The sequence below is a fragment of the Panulirus ornatus genome, chromosome 22, assembly GCF_036320965.1.
Source record: "Panulirus ornatus isolate Po-2019 chromosome 22, ASM3632096v1, whole genome shotgun sequence".
NCBI classification, from domain to species: domain Eukaryota; kingdom Metazoa; phylum Arthropoda; class Malacostraca; order Decapoda; family Palinuridae; genus Panulirus; species Panulirus ornatus.
The window spans coordinates 18,811,077-18,837,149 of NC_092245.1; the positions used below are offsets into that span (position 1 = coordinate 18,811,077).

At 38.0% G+C, this 26,073-nt stretch overlaps 1 protein-coding gene across 5 annotated transcripts in view; it reads right to left on the reverse strand.

The window, feature by feature from the left end:
* The window catches only part of Ubr3 (Ubr3 ubiquitin ligase), a 169,377-nt gene that overhangs the window by 76,932 nt on the left and 66,372 nt on the right, over positions 1–26,073 (reverse strand). For all 5 annotated transcript variants that reach the window (XM_071676245.1, XM_071676244.1, XM_071676241.1 and 2 more), the window contains exons 10-13: positions 13,618–13,846; positions 10,535–10,714; positions 7,470–7,696; positions 4,702–4,857 (exon numbers count right to left, since the gene is read on the reverse strand). In XM_071676245.1, the coding sequence (XP_071532346.1) occupies positions 4,702–4,857; positions 7,470–7,696; positions 10,535–10,714; positions 13,618–13,846 (792 nt within the window). The remainder of the gene's footprint in view (positions 1–4,701; positions 4,858–7,469; positions 7,697–10,534; positions 10,715–13,617; positions 13,847–26,073) is intronic.

A 26,073-nucleotide genomic window follows, 5' to 3' on the forward strand; every position in this document is an offset into this window, starting at 1 on the left:
CCCAAGCTCTCTCATCCCCAACAGACTTCATACTTGCCCCTCTTTCCAAAACTCTTGCATTTACCTCCCTAACAACCCCATCCATAAACAAATTAAACAACCATGGAGACATCACACACCCCTGCCGCAAACCTACATTCACTGAGAACCAATCACTTTCCTCTCTTCCTACACGTACACATGCCTTACATCCTCGATAAAAACTTTTCACTGCTTCTAACAACTTGCCTCCCACACCATATATTCTTAATACCTTCCACAGAGCATCTCTATCATCTCTATCATATGCCTTCTCCAGATCCATAAATGCTACATACAAATCCATTTGCTTTTCTAAGTATTTCTCACATACATTCTTCAAAGCAAACACCTGATCCACACATCCTCTACCACTTCTGAAACCACACTGCTCTTCCCCAATCTGATGCTCTGTACATGCCTTCACCCTCTCAATCAATACCCTCCCATATAATTTACCAGGAATACTCAACAAACTTATACCTCTGTAATTTGAGCACTCACTCTTATCCCCTTTGCCTTTGTACAATGGCACTATGCACGCATTCCGCCAATCCTCAGGCACCTCACCATGAGTCATACATACATTAAATAACCTTACCAACCAGTCAACAATACAGTCACCCCCTTTTTTTATAAATTCCACTGCAATACCATCCAAACCTGCTGCCTTGCCGGCTTTCATCTTCCGCAAAGCTTTTACTACCTCTTCTCTGTTTACCAAATCATTTTCCCTAACCCTCTCACTTTGCACACCAACTCGACCCAAACACCCTATATCTGCCACTCTGTCATCAGACACATTCAACAAACCTTCAAAATACTCATTCCATCTCCTTCTCACATCACCACTACTTGTTATCACCTCCCCATTTACGCCCTTCACTGAAGTTCCCATTTGCTCCCTTGTCTTACGCACCCTATTTACCTCCTTCCAGAACATCTTTTTATTCTCCCTAAAATTTACTGATAGTCTCTCACCCCAACTCTCATTTGCCCTTTTTTTTTCACCTCTTGCACCTTTCTCTTGACCTCTTGTCTCTTTCTTTTATACTTCTCCCACTCAATTGCATTTTTTCCCTGCAAAAATCGTCCAAATGCCTCTCTCTTCTCTTTCACTAATACTCTTACTTCTTCATCCCACCACTCACTACCCTTTCTAAACAGCCCACCTCCCACTCTTCTCATGCCACAAGCATCTTTTGCGCAATCCATCACTGATTCCCTAAATACATCCCATTCCTCCCCCACTCCCCTTACTTCCATTGATCTCACCTTTTTCCATTCTGTACACAGTCTCTCCTGATACTTCCTCACACAGGTCTCCTTCCCAAGCTCACTTACTCTCACCACCTTCTTCACCCCAACATTCACTCTTCTTTTCTGAAAACCCATACTAATCTTCACCTTAGCCTCCACAAGATAATGATCAGACATCCCTCCAGTTGCATCTCTCAGCACATTGACATCCAAAAGTCTCTCTTTCGCACGCCTGTCAATTAACACGTAATCCAATAACGCTCTCTGGCCATCTCTCCTACTTACATAAGTATACTTATGTATATCTCGCTTTTTAAACCAGGTATTCCCAATCATCAGTCCTTTTTCAGCACATAAATCTACAAGCTCTTCACCATTTCCATTTACAACACTGAACACCCCATGCATACCAATTATTCCCTCAACTGCCACATTACTCACCTTTGCATTCAAATCACCCATCACTATAACCCGGTCTCGTGCATCAAAACCGCTAACACACTCATTTAGCTGCTCCCAAAACACTTGCCTCTCATGATCTTTCCTCTCATGCCCAGGTGCATATGCACCAATAATCACCCACCTCTCTCCATCAACTTTCAATTTTACCCATATTAATCGAGAATTTACTTTCTTACATTCTATCACATACTCCCACAACTCCTGTTTCAGGAGTATTGCTACTCCTTCCCTTGCTCTTGTCCTCTCACTAACCCCTGACTTCACTCCCCAGACATTTCCAAATATATATAAAATAAATATTTTCATAGAATAACCCTTCAAGCATAATTCATAAAAGAAAATGACATAATACTAAAAGCAATTTTTCACAGAATAACCCATGTATAAATGTAATTACTTTCCTTAGGACATAACACTGGAATATTTTTCTTATGAATTAAATTAATACACAGTTCAAGTTACACTTACAATGGTTGACATAGTATAAAGAACAGTATGAACAACATGAACTCTCACCAAGTGGCGGAGGTAGGTGGATGAAAGGGTAGACCATTCTGCCTCTTCATCCACAGATGAAAGTGTAAGTACACTTTTGAGTGAAACTAGATGTGTACACAAGTAGCTTTTTCACCAGCTTTGGTTCGTTCTTGGAGAATTTTTCCAAAGGCTGTTTGACATATTCATCAGCTAAAAAAGATGACAATAAATGGCTTCAGCCAGAAGCCTAACAACTAAGGGACTGCAGGACTGCAGTCTCTCCAAGGATCATCCTTGCAGGAAACAGTCATTGCTTCTTTAATAGCTTTCAACATTAATTTTTTCAGTTAACACTCACTGGTATGGTTTATCAAGACGAGTTTCTTCTTCAGTTCACTGTGACTCTAGATTCAATAAATCTTCATTTGACAAATCTTATAAATGCAATAAAGGAAACTGGGAAACTGTTCCAAGTCACCCTCATCCACTTTATTACCACCAACTTTCTTTGCACTTTTACCATGACATTTTCAAACACATCAAGACAGCCAGTTTTGCAATGATGACAAATGTCATCCAGGCTTTATGGTGGAAGGCTAAATGACAGGAAGATGCTCCTGGAGTCTCCTCTAGGTGATGCACTTGTAAAGGCTTTAGCTTGAGATCTCTGGCAGTATTCCAGCCAAGCAGTAGTGGTAAGTATTCACTGGTGGCTTCAAGTCATGGTTTTTTCCCTCTCTTGCAATAACGACCTTCTGAGGCATTCTGTTTCAATGCACCAGTCTCATAGAGAGAAGGGCTTTCCCTAAATCAATTCCTTTAACTGGAAAGGGAATGCTTTAACTGCTTCATTCCATCACCAGATGTTTCACTATTAACTTTGATGTTTGGAAACTGGAAAGCTTCTTATATATCATTCAAACTAATACATGGCTTACCAAAATCTTCTGCTCAAGAGCCTTTTCATATAATACTTTTTTAAACTTTTCTACAAACTTTTATAGACTTATCCTGAATCAACATCTTACTCATAAGCAGATTATGCTGGTTTTCATCATTAATACATATAGCCCAGATTTTTTCCACTTGCCCCATGAGGCTTCTTTTTATGCAACTTGTTCCGGCTGCATTTAACCCTTTCAATGCTTTCAGCTTCATGATACATTGCATTCCTCACAGATCTATGTATCATATGATGCTTAAAGGCTCCTGTCCTCATTTGAAATCCCAGCTGATGCTTGATTCCACTACTTACCCATAACACAATCAGTCTCTTATCACTGCTGGAAAAAATATCACATATGTGTAACCTGCTGATCATGGGAGATTTAAGTATGTCAACTTGGTATGATAAATGTATGTGCCCACTATCCTATGATACCTCTGACACAGGGTGATTGATAAATGAAATGATAAAAATGAAAGCTTATGAATTTTCAGTTAAAGTTGGACAGGAAAAGAAAAATCTTTTGAGGTTGATACAGCGAGAACTACAACAGAACTTGAACATTTCTAAGTACCTCTGACAATGATAATCAATACAATTATTTCACATGTTAGTACACAAGTATTGCATGGTGTTGAGAACTGTTCTATAAATATTGATGATATTGTGTTGTATGTATTCTAGAATGGGAGGACCATGTCTTCTTAATTAGAAAAGTGTTTGAAAGGCTGAACAAAGAAAATCTCCACAAAATCACTTTACGTTTACGTAAGGTGATTTTGTGAAGGCTCATGTCGTGTATTTATGTTATATTGTGGGACAAGAATTACAACCAGTTCATGCAAAAGTTAAAAGTAGAGTGGCATATCCCATTCCTTCAAACAGGAAAGAGTTACTGTGGTTCCTCAGAATGAGTGGTTATTACAGGTTTTGTTAAAAAAAGTTCCACTGTTGCACTACCACTAACAAGGTAGTTATCAAATAAAGTACAAAATGCATGGGATGGCATTTATATCTGTTTCTATACTATTCTCTTAGCTCCTATCTATATCTGTTTCTACACTATTTCTTTCTACATATATATCTATCACCACTCAAATTCCAATGTAAAAGAGTAGATACTGTACACACAACCTCTGCAATGTCATTCATCCTATTTATTCTATTTTCTTTATTTACATCATCAGTAATGCATGTCAAGTGTAAGTGAAACATGAGCCTCCACACTTAAAAATCAGTTCTTTTTCAATTTACACACTAAGCTGATTCATCACCTGGAGACCAAGGTCTCCATTCATACCAGTTTAGCAAAAAACTGATTTACTGGAATGGGATACTGACACAATGTAATGACTAAAAAAGCAAAAATAAATAATACCCACAACTCCATGTGTATGGATAATATTTCAAAGCAAAATACAACTTTTTAATCTTTCCCAGTTTAAACTACACTTCCTCCAACTTCTACTTTAACTCAACAAAAACTCTGTTCCCTTTACATCTTAAAATTACTCCTACTTTGTTGCATCCAACCTCACCTGTAATCTTAGAGGGTGAACCATTATCAGATGCAGTAAATCCTGGGGAGGAAGCACTTCATCAAGTTGTGCACCTTGAGCCTTCATAGCCTGACACATGAACACAGAGTAATACCGGTGCAGTGGCAGGTGAAAAGATACCTGATATGGGTCTCCCTACAAGAAGAAAATAAAAACATCACGACCACCTTCAGAAGAACTAAGGAGCATCATCCCTTACTCACATAATGGCAATATGGTATGAACATCAATATAATTACCTAAAAAATTACTATGAATAGTATGAAAATCAAAATAATTACCAAATAAAACTACTACTATTAAACTATTTAATCAAATTAAATGCCATGTTTCCATAAAATGATGGTGAGCAAGGCTTGTGTAGTTAAACTTAGAAGTTATTTTTATTGAAGCTGGGACATTTATACAGGTACTGGCATCAATATTTTCTACAAATCTATCATTACGTCAATAAATCTACATTGTTAAATATCTTTCAAACAGCTTAAAATTTTTCTCAAATATCAAATAATTGTCTAATCCTATACAGAAATGTAAATGATGGAGGATAATCTTTAAACATTACATACAAAAAATATTTTTGCACATTCTTCCCCAAAAAGTCTCCCTGGTTTCCCACAATACCTTTAGTCTACAATCTCTACTCTCATTTACTGCATTCCATGCACTCTATTACTTCTAAATCATTTCTTTTCACATGTCCATACAACTTTGACACTCCATCTTTCACTTTACCACTCTTAAAAATTCCTTTCCTCCCACATGCCAATCAAGCCAATGCATTTCAATTTCTTTTGTGTAGCTTCCCATTCCCTGTTTATAGACCCATGTTTTACCTTCACAGACCTAAGTTCCTCCAGTGATTCTCACTTCATTTATAAGTTTAAAGTTTAACTCATTCATAATTTAGTACCCATTAATACAGCTGCACTTCACCAATCTCAGTACTATTTCAACATCCAATTCATCAATCCACTATAAAGCATATTACCCATGTGCTGTTAATTCCTAACTTCATGGAACCCACTAATATATGAGTAATTGATTTTTCTTTTACTATAACAAACAGCCTTGAAAGGAACTAATGGTCTGTTGTTGATTGAATTCCTTTGTATACTCAATCATACAACTCCTAGGATTCTATCATCATGCTCTCACTGCCATTCAACTTCCATTTCAAACAAAAAACTCGTATTTCTTCAACACATCTTGTAATTCTTTAACTACATACAATCTTATACATTTTATCTTCATGCTTTTCTCTTCACTTATTCACCAAACGTTGCGAGCAAACTATCTCGACTAATGTATGCCCACCAGTCACTCTAACATCTACATAAATCAATGTTCTGAATTTTCCTGTAATTTTCAGTATTCTTAAATTCAACGTTTCTACTAATGCTGCTTCTTTAATCTCACTTCTTGAATTATGGCAACGTTATAAGTTGGCTTGTAAATGTTTCCATGTCTACATTTTGTTAATCTCAGACCTCCAGGAGTCAGAAACTTCTCAAAACTGTATCTTTGTAGTGAGGTTGATGATTCATCTTTTGCAAATCAGCTCCGCAAAATTCATACCCAAGCTCACCTTTTCATTTAATTTACCAATGTGTGAAACTATGCATTTATCAACATTAAAACTCACTTGCCATCTGTGATTCCAACCCATAAGTTAGTCTATGTCAGCTTGCAGATGCACACATCAAACGCTTGTTGCAGCTCTATTTCCCAACTTAGTATTGTCGGTATTCTGATATCTTACAACACAGCCCATTATCAGTACCACCATTATGTATGTGACAGAGAACTAATCACAAGACTGATAAATGCAAAACACCATTTATCATAGCTAACCATTCAGAGGTGCGACCAAGAATCATCACTTTGTTTATGGTCAACAAATTTTCAAAGCACCCAAGTACAACACCACATATACCATGTGACTTAACTTTTGCTAGTACTTTTTTTTGGTATGGAAATTCATAAAAAGGTTTCTGAAAATCTTTATAGCTGACATAACATATATATGTGCTGATTATATCATAAAAGAAATCAAGCAGATTTGTCAGACATGATCAATTTCATCATAAACAATGCTGAGATTCAATGATCAAGTGACATTCTAAATGATATATGATCTTGTCTTAAATGATGGCCTCAATATGTAAACCAATTACAAACTAATTCGGCTATAATATCTGGTCATGGACATATTTCAGTTTTCGAATATCAGTGTTGCATGAGCAAACTTCCATCCTCTGGAACTTTTCTTGGACAGAGTGGTTCACTGAAATGCACACTCAAGGGCTGAACGAATTTACATTTACCTTCTTTAAATATCCTTGGATAAAACTTATTTGAGCCTGTCATTTCACTCACTTTCATTCCATCTAACAAGAGCTTAGGGTTTTCATACACATCTAGAGTATGATTAAAGTTCAACCTCTTGGGATGAAGTATTGTAAGTAATATTTACAGCTGTTTTTACTGCATATCACTGGCTTTCATATCTAATACTTTGGTGTTAGATAGCTAAATATGACAATTTCATTTACATACATAACACATTAGAAACCTGAAAACCCAAGGGAAGTGAATCAGTTTTATAGTGCATGAAATCTCTGAGATGTGCAATCAATGATGTAAAAAAAATCATAATTAGTACTATTTGAAAATATCTTATACATATATCAAGCGTTAGAAATATATAAACAAGATTAAATATATTTGTTCATATACATACATACCAGGTCAGAATGTGAAAACCCAACAGCAGTAAACCAGTAGTTGAGAGCATGGAGACATTCTTTGAGAACTGAAAAGGTGTAGTGCCTGGTTTCTGAATCACGTAGATGTGAAACAAGAGCCCACATGGGAGAAGCAGATGCTTCCAATTCTGCACTAAAAGCTGCATAATATGTCTGTGGTTCAAACTCAACATGCTGTGTCAATTCCCTTACATTGACATTCATTCCTGAAAAAAAAAAAATTGTGTAACTGTAGGCACAGACTGAGTAAAGAAAGGTACTACTTGGAGAAAAGAAGGGATAAAGAGTCTGGATGGAGCTGAAACTTCAAAAAGAAAATGATGATTGTAGGGCAAAAAGTACAAAATATCACTGCCCTGAGTAAAGAAATAAAGAAACTAATGCACATGAATAAATGGAAAACAAATGAATCTCAAGACAATTAATGAGAATCAGAAGCATAACAATCTATTTTGGAAACAGATACAAAAATGTATGAGGTGAGTGTGTAAGGAATAACTGCATCAAACAACAAAGGATATTGCTTTTAACACAGAATGAAGTTTGTAAGAGAGAGAGCACTTCAAACAAATGACTGGAGATGAAGCACTGCTAATAGTAAAATCAGAGATAAGAACAGAGGATATAATTTGTGGAAGAGGACAAAAACAACAGGGGGGGAAGTGAAAAGAGCAATAATACACATGCAAAATGTTATGTTGGAGGTATAACTGAAAAGGTGAGTGACACTTAAATACTAGAAGTGAAACTTCAGATGAGAAGATGAAGACCCAGATGGCACAAATGAAAGCATGAAAAATCATCTATCAGAAAATTAGCTTCTAGGAGCTTTGTGTGAGGAAGACTTGGTAGACATAGTCTCTAACCTGTTGCTAGAATCCATCTTATAAGAATAGTTGAGGAGACAAACTAACTGTCTGCCAGCATTTACTAGAATTGCATTAATGTTCATGGATAAAAATACATTCAGCAAATTAATCAAACATAAATAAGGCCAAAACAAGAACACAGAAGTTCCTTGCCAACCAATGGCGTTACGGAAGACCACACGGTTGGCAAAACCATAGGCTGGCAAGGTACAAAGTCTATGGAAAATGGGTGCTCTGGGGGAGTGACCTTTGAGATAATCACTTTATGTCAAATAATAAACACTTAAGGGTTGATGAAATATATATATGGATGTGGATAGGGAGCTGTAGTTTTGGTGCATTGAACATGACAGCTAGAGACTAAGTGTGAACGAATGTGGCCTATTTTGTCTGTTTTTCTGGCGCTATCTCGCTGAAGCAGGGGGTAGCAAAGCTGTTTCCTGTTGGACGGGGCGGTGCCTGGAAGTTTATAAAGCAAGCAAGTATGAATATGTACATGTGTATATATGCATATGTGTACGTGTATGTATGTAGTTGTTGATATGTATATGTATGAGCGTGTATGGGCATTTAAGTATACATATGTGTATATGAGTGGATGAGCAATTCTTCGTCTGTTTCCTGGTTCTACCTCACTTGCCTTTATCCAACCCTGGTGCTACACCACTCCACAGGAAACAGCATTGCTACCCCCTGCTTCAATGAGGTAGCGCCAGGAAAACAGACAAAAAAAAAAGCCCACATTCATTCACACTCAGGCTCTAGCTGTCATATGTAATGCACCAAAACCACAGCACCCTATCCACATTCAGGCCCCAGACCTTTCCATGATTTATCTTAGACATTTCAATTGCCTTGGTATAGTCGAATGACAGCACATTGGTGTACCACATCCTTCCAATTCACTCTATTCCTTGCAAGCCTCTCACCCTCCTGTATGTTCAGGCCCCGATCACTCAAAATCTTTTCCACTCCATCCTTCCATCTCCAATTTGGTCTCCTGCTTCTCCTTGTTCCCTTCACTACTGACACATATATTCTCCATGTCAACCTTTCCTCACTCATTCTCTCCATATGTCCAAACCATTTCAACACCCTCTTCTGCTTTCTCAACCACACTTCTTATTTCCACCTATCTCTCTTACCCTTTTATTACTTACTCGATCAAAACACCTCACACCAAATATTGTCCTCAAACATTTCATTTCCAACACATCCACCCTCCTGCGTCCAACCTTATCTATACCCCAAGTATCTCTTGCATGTTGTACATGGCAACTAAGAGGGGCAGGGACAGGGGTCTGGAAATCCTCCCCTACAGCAGTACTTCCTGAAAGAAGGAATGGAAAAAAGAGCCCAATGAAGATCTTTTCTCTAATGCTCAGAAAGAATACGGATAAGGATACTTATCCATGGGATGCAAAAGATCAGTATGGGAAGTGTGCTCTAGTAAGCTAGAAGTGAGAATGTCAGTGATGTCATCAGAGTGCTTGTTGTCAACTGGATGAAGACAGCCCTGAAACAAGCAAGCTAACACAATCACACTGGAGTTGTCAGCAAAGGCTAAGAGAAAGCCAGTACTTCCTCAATGGAAATACTAAGGGTTGGAAGGTCCTTACTCTAATATTCCTATTCTCATGTTCACAGGACAGACTGCAGAGGAGAGAAAACACATACAAAGAATGACGATGGTATAAGATGTAAATGAACAACTTACTTGGGGAAAACAGGTAGTCTCAATCTACCTACTTTAAAAGAATGGAAGATACAACAAAATATGATAATGACCTTTAAGTTTCTGGGGTAATAATGATATATAGTAAGAGGAGTTCTCTGAAATCAGAGGGGAGCCTTAATCCAAGGGAGTAAATGATATGCGGAACAAACTAAATAAAGATGAAATAAATGTGGACTGCAATGAAAAATTCTACATGCTGTATGATGCAAAGCAGTGCTTACTTTCCTTACTGACAAACAGGTAACTGCTCAAACACAAATACAAAATATGGAAGTAAAATACCCAACATAATGCTTCTCAACATTTATTTTTCTTATCTATTAAGTCTGTCTACTTATCAAGCAATCCATCTTTTAATTTTCAAACAATCTATCTATCTAGCTCTTGCTTATCATGTCATTTACAAAATTCATTCCACTGCACTTCCATACTCTTACCTTGAAACATCGATAAAAATGAGAACCATTCTTGTATCAGCCTTGGGTCACTCATAAACTTAATGGCAATGGGTTTGTGTGAAAGAACATTGTTAAGGTCAGACACCAATGGCCAGTAGCAATGGTTCTTCATAACATGGTCAGCACAGTTGACAACTCTATGAGAATTCTGCAGCTTGTCTGTGTAAGAAAGAATAAACTTTAATAAACAAAATAGTCACAAAAACAATCTATCATCAATATCTCCATTCCCCTTTTTCATTGGGTGGATTACGTAAACATAGCAATAAAATTACTTGTACAAACCCTCAACCCATTCCTAGCATGTTAAAGTGAAACATGGACTTCCCCATTTGCATATGCTCTTCTTGCTTTTTCATTCTGTACACCAACTTATTTCAACAAGTGAAACCATCTCAGTGCACACTAACTCAATGCATAAAACTCTTACATTGCATCCCATTCCCAACCAGTTGTCTGGCATCTTCATTGCAAATATCCCTAGCCCTAATCAATTCTCTTATCACATCTATCCATATCTTCCTTGGCTTACTTCTGTTCCTTGCAGCTTTTACAGCACTAATGTACATACCATAAATCTTTCTCATATCTTTGTGCTTTGTTTCATGTATCCCCATAATTCTAAGTGTACTATGCATTTAATCTGAGTGAACAAGAGAACAAATGGAAATACTAGTGAAGGGGGCAAATGGGGATGTGTTATAAAGCATTGATGAGGTGCAGAGATGGAGAGAATACTTGCAGAGATTGTCGAATGTGTTTGATGACAAGGTGACAGATGCAGGGTGTTTGGGTAAGGGAGGTATGCAGCGTGAAAAAAGTCATGGCAAGAGGCATGGAGAAGAGAGAAGTGGTGAAAACCCTACATAAGATGAAATGTGACAATGGGGCTGGAGAGGACAGTATTGCAGTTGAATTTCTTAAGAAAGTAGGTAACTGTGCTGTTGATCAGTTGGTTAGAACTTTCAATGTAGGTAAGGATCTTGGTGAAATGCCTGATGATTGGCAGAATGCAAGTACAATGCCACTATTCAACAGAAAGGGGATCAAAGATGAGAGTTTGAATTAAAGGTACCTGATAAGCCGTATGGATGAGTGGTGATTGAGAGGGTGGTGGCATGCACAAGGCAACATACTGGGGAAGAACAATGTGGTTCCAGGAGTGGTAGAAGATGTATGGATCAGGTATTTGCTTTGAAGAGAGTGTGTGAGAAATACTTAGAGAAACAGATTTGTATATGGCATTAATGAATCTGGAGAAAGCGCATGACAGGGTTAATAGAGATACTTTGTGGAAGGTTTCGTGAATATATGGTGTGGGAGGAAAGCTATTAGAAGAAATGAAGAGTTTCTATCACGAAAATAAGGCATAAGAGCAAATGGGTTGAGGGGATGGTATGTCATTCCAGGTGAAGGTGGGTCTGCAGCATGGGTGTATGATCTCACCATGGATGTTTCATTTGTTTATAGATGGGGTGGTTTTTTTTTTTTTTTTTTTTTTTATACTTTGTCGCTGTCTCCCGCGTTTGCGAGGTAGCGCAAGGAAACAGACGAAAGAAATGGCCCAACCCCCCCATACACATGCACATACACACGTCCACACACGCAAATATACATACCTACACAGCTTTCCATGGTTTACCCCGGACGCTTCACATGCCTTGATTCAATCCACTGACAGCACGTCAACCCCTGTATACCACATCGCTCCACTTCACTCTATTCCTTGCCCTCCTTTCACCCTCCTGCATGTTCAGGCCCCGATCACACAAAATCCTTTTCACTCCATCTTTCCACCTCCAATTTGGTCTCCCTCTTCTCCTCGTTCCCTCCACCTCCGACACATATATCCTCTTGGTCAATCTTTCCTCACTCATTCTCTCCATGTGCCCAAACCATTTCAAAACACCCTCTTCTGCTCTCTCAACCACGCTCTTTTTATTTCCACACATCTCTCTTACCCTTACGTTACTTACTCGATCAAACCACCTCACACCACACATTGTCCTCAAACATCTCATTTCCAGCACATCCATCCTCCTGCGCACAACTCTATCCATAGCCCACGCCTCGCAACCATACAACATTGTTGGAACTACTATTCCTTCAAACATACCCATTTTTGCTTTCCGGGATAATGTTCTCGACTTCCACACATTTTTCAAGGCTCCCAAAATTTTCGCCCCCTCCCCCACCCTATGATCCACTTCCGCTTCCATGGTTCCATCCGCTGACAGATCCACTCCCAGATATCTAAAACACTTCACTTCCTCCAGTTTTTCACCATTCAAACTCACCTCCCAATTGACTTGACCCTCAACCCTACTGTACCTAATAACCTTGCTCTTATTCACATTTACTCTTAACTTTCTTCTTCCACACACTTTACCAAACTCCGTCACCAGCTTCTGCAGTTTCTCACATGAATCAGCCACCAGCGCTGTATCATCAGCGAACAACAACTGACTCACTTCCCAAGCTCTCTCATCCCCAACAGACTTCATACTTGCCCCTCTTTCCAAAACTCTTGCATTTACCTCCCTAACAACCCCATCCATAAACAAATGGGGTGGTGAGGAAGGTAAATGCATGGGTCTTGGAGAGAGGGGCAGGTATATAGTGTGTAGGGGGTGAGGAAGCTTGGAAAGTGAGTCAGATGCTGTTTGCTGATGACATGACACTGACAGCAGATTTGAGTGAGGAGCTGCAGAAGTTGGTGTCTAAGTTTGGGAAAGTGTGTGAAAGGAGCAACTTGAGAGTACATGTGAATAAAAGCAAGGTTACTAACTTTAGCAGTGCAGAGAGACAGGTTGGTTGGAGTGCAAGTCTGACTAGAGAAAACTTGAATGAAGTGGCATGTTTTAGATATAATGATGTATGTGTGTACACAACTGAATACATAAAATATAAACATATTCTTGTTTCAATACTATTTGAGATAGAATGATAAACAAACAGATTCTCAGAGACAGCAGACTTCATTTGTTAAATGTATGAAATTGCCCAGATTTGAGAGTACAGAGCAGAATGACTAGCTACCATGATTGTTTCTGAAAACTTACCATGAAGAGTGGATGGCACACATATAGATTTCATCATATTTTTCAGACTGACAATCATCACATGAAGGAGATGGAATGAGTCAGTCATACGGTAGGCTAAATCTTGATCAGAGAACAGCTGGACAGAAACATGAACAACACGGTTGCTCAAAGTTTCTGAATCTGTACTCTGCACCAGCATGACTGATATCCGACTGTAGTGCTGAACAAATGCCCGAGCAAAAGCATCCTAAAATAGAAAAAAAAAATTAATGCCTGAGTAAAGATATCATAAAATAGAAAAAAGTAATAAGCTCAAGCACATCACACTGGGAAAATTCCTACATATTCAATTATAATAATGATATAAGAACTATGGATTAAGTCTGTTGTAAATGGCAGTATGTTATAAAGGCAAGGGCAAATGTGAATGCTTGAATCACAGCCTGCTAAGTATCACTAGTAAGGTGTATGGAAGAATGGAAACTGAGAGTTCCTTTGTTAGATGTGATAACAAAGGCAACAAAATGCCCTAATCAAGGCTACCTCGTTAAGGCTGTATATACATATATACCCAAGCCTAAGCCAGGTACCCAATTTAATGACCAATCCCTAAGGGAGGATGAACAGCTGGGTTGACAGCCACATGACTGCTACAACCAGGTTCCAAACCTGTGCAGGCTCGATCCCAGGCAGCCTGTGAATGCATCATGGTCATCAATATGAATGTAGAAAACACCTGATTAGGGAAGTGTTTTAGGAGAGGGTGAGGATGTATGGACCAAGTGTCTACTTTAAAGGAGAGGTAAACAAAGACACGTGTCAAAAGTGGAGAGGGTCATGGAGTGGGAAGAAATCTAACGGATGGAAAGATGGAATGGACTAGTGTTTGAGTGCTTGAGGCCTGAACATGAAGGAGGGTAACAGGGATGCACAACAAGAAAGTGGAGGAATGTGATATATATGGGATGACATACTGACAAAAGACTGAACCAAGGCAAGGCATATGAAGCAAGTGGGGGACACCACGGAAAGGTCCACAGTACTTGGGTGTGGTTAGGGGGCTGTGATTTCAGTGCATACATATAGCAGTTAAAGAATGGACGTGAGCAAATGAGGCCTTTCCTTCACCTGTTCCTGGTAAAACCTTACTAACACAGGAAATGAAGAACAAGAATGAGAGAAAAAATGTAGCTTTTTAACTCTTCTGTAAAAAGTACCAAGCGGGTTATAAAATAAGAATGCTTTAGGTTCTTTATCATATGGAGTGAATACAAGAAGCTTCATGTCTAATTCTCATCTCAATAAATTAAAAGGCCCAACCCTCTTCTCATTCCTATCTTGCCTAACCAGATTAAATCCCCTGAATGTTTCGTTTTTGTAATACATACAACATTTGGACTTGTTTCATAATATCTTGTGAAATTCTCTTATAGTACAAGTTGCATTGCATGCATTCCATAACATTATACTGTTTCCTTTTGTTTCTTGGTTGTAGGTTTATCTTCACACCGGTTATGATTTCTATTTCTTCGTTTTATTTAAGCTTTAACATTATTCATGGTTTAACTGTATCAAGTTAACTATACCAAGTATGAAAGTTGCAAAGTCTTTGATATCAATAATTCTGTAATTTTTTTGAATTTTTATGACTGACAATTTATTCATCTTCATAAGCCTGATAGTTTACAGCTGGAATGGCTGCTGTCATCAGCCTTCCTGCATTTACTTAAACGAGCCTATTATACACAGTAGCATTAACAGTGAGTCTAGGGTTAACAACAGGCCTACTCCAATCAGCATTTGTATAATTTCCTGAACTTCCTGGTTATGCAGTCTCAAGACCCTCTTAAAGGGTTTGTTGCTGCAGTTTAAGTGTTGATGGATCTGACTTTGGTCTATCATTTGACCTGACTTCCTTAGCTTCCTTGGGAAATGAAATATTCTTGTCCCTGATCACCATTTTTAGTGACATTAGTAGATGAGTGGGCTCTTTAAAAGTTCGCCTGTTCGTCTGCTTCTTCTCCTTCCATACAATCCTTTATATATGATTCCAAGAGTATTTTTCACATTATATAACATTCAATTTACAATCTGTGCTTGAGAAGCTTACTTTTTGACAATAAAAGCACTGTATGGGATTATGGTGATATTTCTAATATTATGGAAATCATAATCTATCGCAATTTCATCAGAGAGATTCAAAAGTACATAAGAAATCATAGTGACATAGTGACTGCTAACCAGGTTGTGCTGAAAAGATTCAGAAATAAGGATGAGAGTCTATCCTGGTTCATGCTTTACTTATGTCAAACCATTTCAGTACATTCCTTACATACTCAACCCACCAAACACCACATACTGTCCTAAGGCATTTAATTTTCTAATATTATTTATTATTATTATTATACTTTGTCGCTGTCTCCCGCGTTTGCGAGGTAGCGCAAAGAAACAGACGAAAGAAATGGCCCAACCCCCCCCCATACACATGTATATACATACGTCCACACACGCAAATATACATACCTACACAGCTTTCCATGGTTTACCCCAGACGTTTCACATGCCTTGATTCAATCCACTGACAGCACGTCAACCCCGGTATACCACATCGCTCCAATTCACTCTATTCCTTGCCCTCCTTTCACCCTCCTGCATGTTCAGGCCCCGATCACACAAAATCTTTTTCACTCCATCTTTCCACCTCCAATTTGGTCTCCCTCTTCTCCTCGTTCCCTCCACCTCCGACACATATATCCTCTTGGTCAATCTTTCCTCACTCATTCTCTCCATGTGCCCAAACCACTTCAAAACACCCTCTTCTGCTCTCTCAACCACGCTCTTTTTATTTCCACACATCTCTCTTACCCTTACGTTACTCACTCGATCAAACCACCTCACATTGTCCTCAAACATCTCATTTCCAGCACATCCATCCTCCTGCGTCCAACCTTATCTATACCCCAAGTATCTCTTGCATGTTGTACATGGCAACTAAGAGGGGCAGGGACAGGGGTCTGGAAATCCTCCCCTACAGCAGTACTTCCTGAAAGAAGGAATGGAAAAAAGAGCCCAATGAAGATCTTTTCTCTAATGCTCAGAAAGAATACGGATAAGGATACTTATCCATGGGATGCAAAAGATCAGTATGGAAGTGTGCTCTAGTAAGCTAGAAGTGAGAATGTCAGTGATGTCATCAGAGTGCTTGTTGTCAACTGGATGAAGACAGCCCTGAAACAAGCAAGCTAACACAATCACACTGGAGTTGTCAGCAAAGGCTAAGAGAAAGCCAGTACTTCCTCAATGGAAATACTAAGGGTTGGAAGGTCCTTACTCTAATATTCCTATTCTCATGTTCACAGGACAGACTGCAGAGGAGAGAAAACACATACAAAGAATGACGATGGTATAAGATGTAAATGAACAACTTACTTGGGGAAAACAGGTAGTCTCAATCTACCTACTTTAAAAGAATGGACGTGAGCAAATGAGGCCTTTCCTTCACCTGTTCCTGGTAAAACCTTACTAACACAGGAAATGAAGAACAAGAATGAGAGAAAAAATGTAGCTTTTTAACTCTTCTGTAAAAAGTACCAAGCGGGTTATAAAATAAGAATGCTTTAGGTTCTTTATCATATGGAGTGAATACAAGAAGCTTCATGTCTAATTCTCATCTCAATAAATTAAAAGGCCCAACCCTCTTCTCATTCCTATCTTGCCTAACCAGATTAAATCCCCTGAATGTTTTGTTTTTGTAATACATACAACATTTGGACTTGTTTCATAATATCTTGTGAAATTCTCTTATAGTACAAGTTGCATTGCATGCATTCCATAACATTATACTGTTTCCTTTTGTTTCTTGGTTGTAGGTTTATCTTCACACAGGTTATGATTTCTATTTCTTCGTTTTATTTAAGCTTTAACATTATTCATGGTTTAACTGTATCAAGTTAACTATACCAAGTATGAAAGTTGCAAAGTCTTTGATATCAATAATTCTGTAATTTTTTTGAATTTTTATGACTGACAATTTATTCATCTTCATAAGCCTGATAGTTTACAGCTGGAATGGCTGCTGTCATCAGCCTTCCTGCATTTACTTAAATGAGCCTATTATACACAGTAGCATTAACAGTGAGTCTAGGGTTAACAACAGGCCTACTCCAATCAGCATTTGTATAATTTCCTGAACTTCCTGGTTATGCAGTCTCAAGACCCTCTTAAAGGGTTTGTTGCTGCAGTTTAAGTGTTGATGGATCTGACTTTGGTCTATCATTTGACCTGACTTCCTTAGCTTCCTTGGGAAATGAAATATTCTTGTCCCTGATCACCATTTTTAGTGACATTAGTAGATGAGTGGGCTCTTTAAAAGTTCGCCTGTTCGTCTGCTTCTTCTCCTTCCATACAATCCTTTATATATGATTCCAAGAGTATTTTTCACATTATATAACATTCAATTTACAATCTGTGCTTGAGAAGCTTACTTTTTGACAATAAAAGCACTGTATGGGATTATGGTGATATTTCTAATATTATGGAAATCATAATCTATCGCAATTTCATCAGAGAGATTCAAAAGTACATAAGAAATCATAGTGACATAGTGACTGCTAACCAGGTTGTGCTGAAAAGATTCAGAAATAAGGATGAGAGTCTATCCTGGTTCATGCTTTACTTATGTCAAACCATTTCAGTACATTCCTTACATACTCAACCCACCAAACACCACATACTGTCCTAAGGCATTTAATTTTCTAATATTATGGAAATCATAATCTATCGCAATTTCATCAGAGAGATTCAAAAGTACATAAGAAATCATAGTGACATAGTGACTGCTAACCAGGTTGTGCTGAAAAGATTCAGAAATAAGGATGAGAGTCTATCCTGGTTCATGCTTTACTTATGTCAAACCATTTCAGTACATTCCTTACATACTCAACCCACCAAACACCACATACTGTCCTAAGGCATTTAATTTTCTAATATTATGGAAATCATAATCTATCGCAATTTCATCAGAGAGATTCAAAAGTACATAAGAAATCATAGTGACATAGTGACTGCTAACCAGGTTGTGCTGAAAAGATTCAGAAATAAGGATGAGAGTCTATCCTGGTTCATGCTTTACTTATGTCAAACCATTTCAGTACATTCCTTACATACTCAACCCACCAAACACCACATACTGTCCTAAGGCATTTAATTTTCTAATATTATTTATTATTATTATTATACTTTGTCGCTGTCTCCCGCGTTTGCGAGGTAGCGCAAAGAAACAGACGAAAGAAATGGCCCAACCCCCCCCCATACACATGTATATACATACGTCCACACACGCAAATATACATACCTACACAGCTTTCCATGGTTTACCCCAGAAGTTTCACATGCCTTGATTCAATCCACTGACAGCACGTCAACCCCTGTATACCACATCGCTCCAATTCACTCTATTCCTTGCCCTCCTTTCACCCTCCTGCATGTTCAGGCCCCGATCACTCAAAATCTTTCACTCCTCATCCACTTCCCTTCCTACACTCTACAATCTGGTTAATCTCTCTTGGTACATTTGCAAAAAATCCACAAATCTCACACACATCTATCTACATCTCTGAAGTCCATTCAATCTAGGAACTATCATCAAGGTAAGGGGTGGCCATGGCAAAAGCATCCACACATCTTTATCCTTACATGCTTCCCTCATATACACCATTCCATACATTCTTCCTCCAGTTCTACCCCTCTAGTGCTCTTTCACTCTGATTTCCCAATGTCACTGGTAGTCTTCCTCTCACATCAACACCTTTAATTGTTCTATCATACATTCTCCTTGTAAATTTCCCATATAGCATCCATTCCACATGCCCAAACCATCTCAAAGTGTTATGTAGTTTTACCCATTCTAAGCACATCATTTCCTATTCCCATAACTTATGACAACTGAGAGAGTTCACACTTGCCTCCTCCAAGAAAAGATGAGTCATAACACCTGCTCCCCACACCAGCCTGTTCAAATCCAACAGCCTACCCTCTAGGCCTCTATCAATTAACATACATCAAAAAATGCCCCTTGACCTCCTACCCTACTCACCAACACACATATACATATTCATTATATTTTATACCCACATTTATCTAGCTATCTATTTATTATACTTGATCGCTATTTCCCATCAGCGAAGTAGCACCAGGAAACAGACGAAGAAAGATTTTTTCAAACCTTTAATCAGACTTCTCACATATCTAACTTTGCTCTATAGAGAGGAACTCATGCAGATCTACAATCTATGCGTTTGCATCAAGGACCGAATTCAACTTGATCTATGGGAATGGCACAAGATGCCTAATGCCTCCTTGTACAAAAATTTCATTTGAATTCCTAAAATACCCTCCAGCCATGGAATGGAGAGAATTTCACCGCAGACCATTTAGTGTAGAAGAAACCTAGTTGTAAGTGTACACAAGGACAAGGAGTATATCAATCCAGTTCATAATCTATATCAAAATATTTCAAAACACACTATAATCTATACAAAGTGGTGAAAGTCAAGGGATGTCAACTCCAGGCTGTACAGCATTAAACACCATCTCACCAATATGCTCCAATCATACATTTCTATTTTTCCTGCATGAGTCAGGTAGCACCTAGAGCAATACAAGACTGAGCCTTCAAGGAACTCCCTGCTTAACTCCTGTTCTATCTTTAAGAAACTGATATAAAAGAAAGGAGGGTTTCCAACCTCCAGCTCCCGCCCCTTTTAGTCAACTTCTATAACAAACACAGAATACATAGGTAAAATTTTACATAGTAAAATTCTCTTACCCTTGCCACAGGGATAATTAATTTACAACATTAGGTAGACATATTATGTAGTAATAGTTGTCAGAAACATTAGGTAAGAGACCCTGAAAAAACTGTGCTTGATAGAATAAAGCATACAAATTACTAATCATGAGAATTTGGGTTGTACTGCCACCATAAGCAGGAGTATTCCACCTACCTAAAAGTAACTAAGAAAAGGCAAGAATCTGCCATGATAGCATGACTACCACATAGCATTCACTGCACAACTTGTTTGTTAGATGATGATGTTTCCCTTTACCACCAGTCCTTTATTCACCATGTATCTTGCGAGTCGAATAATGTCATTTTTGGCAGGCTACTGGCCCAGCATTATCTATTCTTGGCTAATATGGCATTCTCTTCATCCAAGAGTCCAGTCTTCTGAATGTTTCTGCAGTCACTCCAAGTAAATTTAACAGTTCTCCTATCCAGTCTTCTTCTGAATGTTTCTGCAGTCACTCCAAGTAAATTTCTCAGTTCTGTTATTGTATTCAACCTCCTGAGTGCATTGTAAAATTTGGGAGTTCCCAAAGGGAACAGACATCAATGACATAGATAGATGGATAGATTCCCTAAAGTGTGATTTCACCTTTAAAAATTACATAACTATTTTGAGTCTTTACTTTATCATATCTGGCATCTGAATTCCTTGGAAATCCAAATGAATTGTGAAATATAAGATTTTTATAAAAGAATGTAGAAAATATGATTTTCAGTGAAATTCCTAATATTAATCCAACTACTGAAGTGCTAAACCTAATACAGAAGTATGAATAATGTATAACAAATCATAACTGGCATAAGATTCAAAATATCTGCAAATATTCCAAACTGAAATTAATGAGAAAATAACCTACAATGTGGAAAAAGATATTTCTTATAATGTGCACTGTATTTGTCCAATCATTTTACTGAAGGGATGAAACTAATCCAGAAGCATGTATAATGTATCATGTATCATAGATTAATTTAATTCAACATATACATCATAAAAAATTTAGAAAAAAATTCTCCTTGCAGCAATTTATAGAAATGAAAAGAAAACAACACAGTAAGAATCATTTTATTTTCAAGGAAGCTAGTACAAAATTTAAAAAACAGTTTATGAGCAACATCATAAACTCTCATATACACAAAGGCAAAAAGCATCCTAAACCTATCTATACTGCAATAAATGCTTTTACATCTGATAGTGCAACATCCTTCCACTAACCGAAACCAAACCTGCATGGTAACAGCCAAAATTTATCTAATCTACTAGTTTCTCTTGCAACAATTTAATAAATATCAACTAATCTACATTTAGATGATATCACATTCTTCATTATTAAACATAAGGGCACTGTTGGCATACCCTCACTTAAAAGTACAGGCTAGCAATGATACTGAGGTTTTTTTTTCTTTTACAAATCCAAAACCTAGGCCTAAATTTCCACCACAGCCAGGTTGGTTTACCTACATAAATAAAAATAATTACAGAATCCTTGAAATAACAAGTAATGTTGAAGAAATGAAGGAAAACAAAGCTTGTATACACTAGACTGTAGCTGAGAGTTTGACCTGGAAGATCTTCCTAACAGCTTTTCCCGTGTTATAACATCAGGAAATACTAAGAAACTTCCATACTCCCCAGGTTTTCAAAGCAATGTGAAAAAAAAGGAAAATTGTAAACTGATATTGCATTTTTCAAGCTAATGCTGCATAAAACCTTAGTCAATTCACTGAAATGTTGAAAAAAGTGAGCAAAGAAATGCCTAAACCATGCAAGACCAAGACAATGGTATTTACAACATGTACTTTTTTGTAATTGTTTTGAAACAAGGAAGTTCAAAAAAAAAAATTACCAATGACATTAACATCAAACTTTATTACAATCTTTGGTAGAGTCCTAAGAGGCAAACTGAGTGAATTCATGGAACTGAATAACCTACAAAGCCAAAGATAGCATGGTTTTACGGTGGGACGATCTTGCCTCTCTCAGCTGCTTAACCACTAAGATAAGATTGCTGAAGCTCTCAAAAGCAAACAAAATGCTGACAAGGGTTAAGCAGACTGCAAAAGCAATTGACAAATGTGAACAAGATGTCATAGCACATAAAATGTGAAAGGTAGGAATAACCACAAAAATTGCAAGATGGACATTCAACTTACTAACTAATGGATCACAACACATACTCCAGTGCCTCCAAAGTAAAAAGCTCAGTCCCACAAGGAACTGTACTTGCAACACTCCTGTTCTTCATTCTATGACACTGACATCAGCACAAGCCACAGTTCCATTTCATCCTTTGCAAATGATACAAAAATAGGAATGAAAATCTTATTAACAGAGGATGCTGAAAGGCTACAAAGACATAAAAACAAAGTCTGTATCTGGGCCACCGAGAACAACATGCTTTACAATGAGGATAAGAAATCAAAAGCAATACAAAATAACAGATGGACACATATGCTATCATAAACCTGTTGAACAATGTAAAAGACCTCAGTGCAATAATGTCTAACAGCCTAACCTTCTGCAAATACAATAAAACAACAGATGCCTCCTCCAGAAAGATAGTGGGTTGGATCCAGCAGACTCTCAAAACATGAAAAGAAAAACCAATGGTGATATAATCCAAGGCATAAATTTGTTCATGAAATGAATATTGCTGTGTTCTGACATCATCCTACAAGGCAGGCTGAATTGCAGAATTAGAAAGTATTCAGAGATCTTTCACAACCTTATCAATGTGGTATAGGAACTAAATTACTGTGAACGGCTAAAATCTCAGAGAATAAACTCCCTGAAACAAAAACTGGAGAGATATATCATCATCTACCCCTGGAAAATTCTACAAAGCATGATTCCTAACTTACATTCAGAAATGACTTCCTACTGGAATGACAGGCATGGAAGACATTGTAAAATACTACCTCTGAAACCTAGAGGTGCAACGTAAACAAAGGGAAGACCTTAAACATCTAGAGCCAAAATCTTCAACACCTTTCCTACTATCAAAAACACCTTGAGATGCACAGCACAAAAGCTTAAGAGTGTTCCACACAAGTAGCTAAACAGCATACCAGACCAACCAGGTTGTAGGGCATTTGTGGGCCTACGGACTGCAGTTTCCTATACCTTAGTCAATCAATGACCCAACGCAGGCTGTGGGGGTTAGAGACCTCCAAAGACTTCACCTGGTATTCCCATTAGAAATTAGTTCTTGTGGATGAGGAGTGGGATTATCCTTGTTATTGTTTTCTGAGAGAGACATCATGGATTCCTCACTTTCCGAGTCAGAAGCCCACAACTTAATCAAAATTTCTTCATCTGCAACAAATGTCTTCATATTCATAATGCCCTGGGAAAAAAAGAGGAAAGAAAATTTTAAATGTGGTCACAAAAGTTTACAAGGAAGCAAGTGTGCATGCCTGCCAAGTGAGCTAATGCCACTTTACCTCCTGACTTTGTTTCTCATCCAAAAATGATAAACCCAATACATAATTTCATATAGAGTAGTAATGCACATATCATTATATGTATTATAAGATCCATTTCTTACCTGGTTTGTGGTAAAATGCAAAGAAGAATCACTGCTGATATCTGCTAGTCTCTTGAGAATGTAGCATAGGAGTGACTGACGCCAACGTTTATGTTTCTATTTACCGCTGGCTCTGGCAGATGGCAGCATGTACCGGAGTCGAGATGCCACAACATGATTCAAAGGAAATTGTAGTTCACAAGAGACAAGGAAGATATTTCAAATGGATATGGAGAGTTTCTGAAGGTCATACTTGAGGGAAATGAAGCTCAGAGCAGGAGATTTGGACCATCACACTCAAAGGGTTAAAAAAATTCTTGTTTCATTGCTGGGCTTTCATGCATTTTTGTTTGTTGCCTTTTTACTATACTTCCAGGAATCATCTATGATTTTATGAGTCTGTATCTATCTTGCTGATTTGCTTTCATGTTTATGATGTTTGTAATTACCTATTTGCAATGTGCATAGAAAGAGTTTTACCCTTGTAAGGCCCCATCTCTTCAATATTCTCTCCTATCAAGCAACCTCTTAAATCTATATATGCTGTATGCATTAACCATATACTCAGTCATGCTGTTTCCATTCATCCACCACTCATATATCACAACAGTATTTTTTTTTTTTTTTTTTACATTACTGATCTCTTTTAAAAACTCAAGGTCACTATCAGGTTATCTCTCACTCTTCTATCTTTCAAGGTGGGTAAATTCAAAGTGAACCCCTCTCTCTTCTCTCTTTCAAGGTGAGTAAATTTAAAGTCTTCAACCTTTCCCCTGTAATTTAGCTCTCTTAATTCTTTGTTGCCTTCCTGTAGACATTCTCTGTTAGCTTTTGTGCTTCATTAGGTGCAGTGACTAAACCAGAGAAGCATATTCTAATTTAGGCCTATGTATGATATGAAAAGCTTCCTGAATATCTACTGATCCATATACTTTAAAACTATTCTGATATTTGCCAGCAGACTGCTTATCTTCCTAACTATTCTCCTCATATGGGACTCTGGCAACAGATTAGAGACACTGTCGACTCCCAAGTCCTTTTCACATACAAATCCTGAAGCTTATTTCCAGCTAGATAATAATCTCATTAAGGCCATCTTACACTCTGTCCCATCCTCATTACTTCACATTTGCTTGGGTTAAATTTCATTAACCATGTTCCATACCAACTTTGATGTCTGTTTACGTCCCCTTGGAAGCTGATGCAATCCTCGCTTTCCACTTCCCTCATGCGTGTTTAGACCTTCTATTTGTTCCCAGGCATTCTTTTTCTAATACTTTACTGCTGTTTCCCAAATCAAAGAGGTAGTACAGGAACAGTTAGAATGGTCTCATTAGCTCAAATCCACTATCTTGATGTCATGAACAATGCACTGAAACCAAAGTCCCCCATACACAACCAGGCTCTACAGACCCTTCCATGGTTTCCCCCAACTGCTTCATAAGTCCTAGGTAAGTCCATGACAGCACATCACACCACTGTATACCACCTTGCCCTAAATCACTCTAACCTGAACACACCTCACACCCTCCTGCTTGCTGACCCATGAAATCCACCTTCACTCCATCCTTCCATCTCCCAATTCAGTCACTCCTTTCTCCATGTCCCCTCCACTTCTGATAAATTTACCCCTTTTCTCAAACCTTCTCCATATGGCCAAACCATTTCAGCACACCCTCTTCAGCTCCCTCAACCATACTCTTCTCACCACCATACTTCTCCTTTACCCTATCATTTCCTGAAACCATATGATACCCTCAAGCATTTCATTTCCAAGAATTCTCTTTTGAAAATACTTTGTCATCTCAGGTTCATGCTTCACATCCAAACAAAACCATCAAACATACCCATCTATACCATTACAGACAGCCTATGCCTCACATCAATATAGCACCAACAGGATTACTATACCATCAAACATACTCATCGTTGGCCTTAAAGACAGTTACCTATCTTTCTACTCATTCCTAAATGCACAACAGATTGTTGCCCCCTTACCTACACTACAGCTGACTCTAACTCCCATGGTTACCTATTTATACTTCAAAATTTGTAGACAGTTCAATAAAGTTATGATCTGAGATGCTAGTTTTGGACTAACTT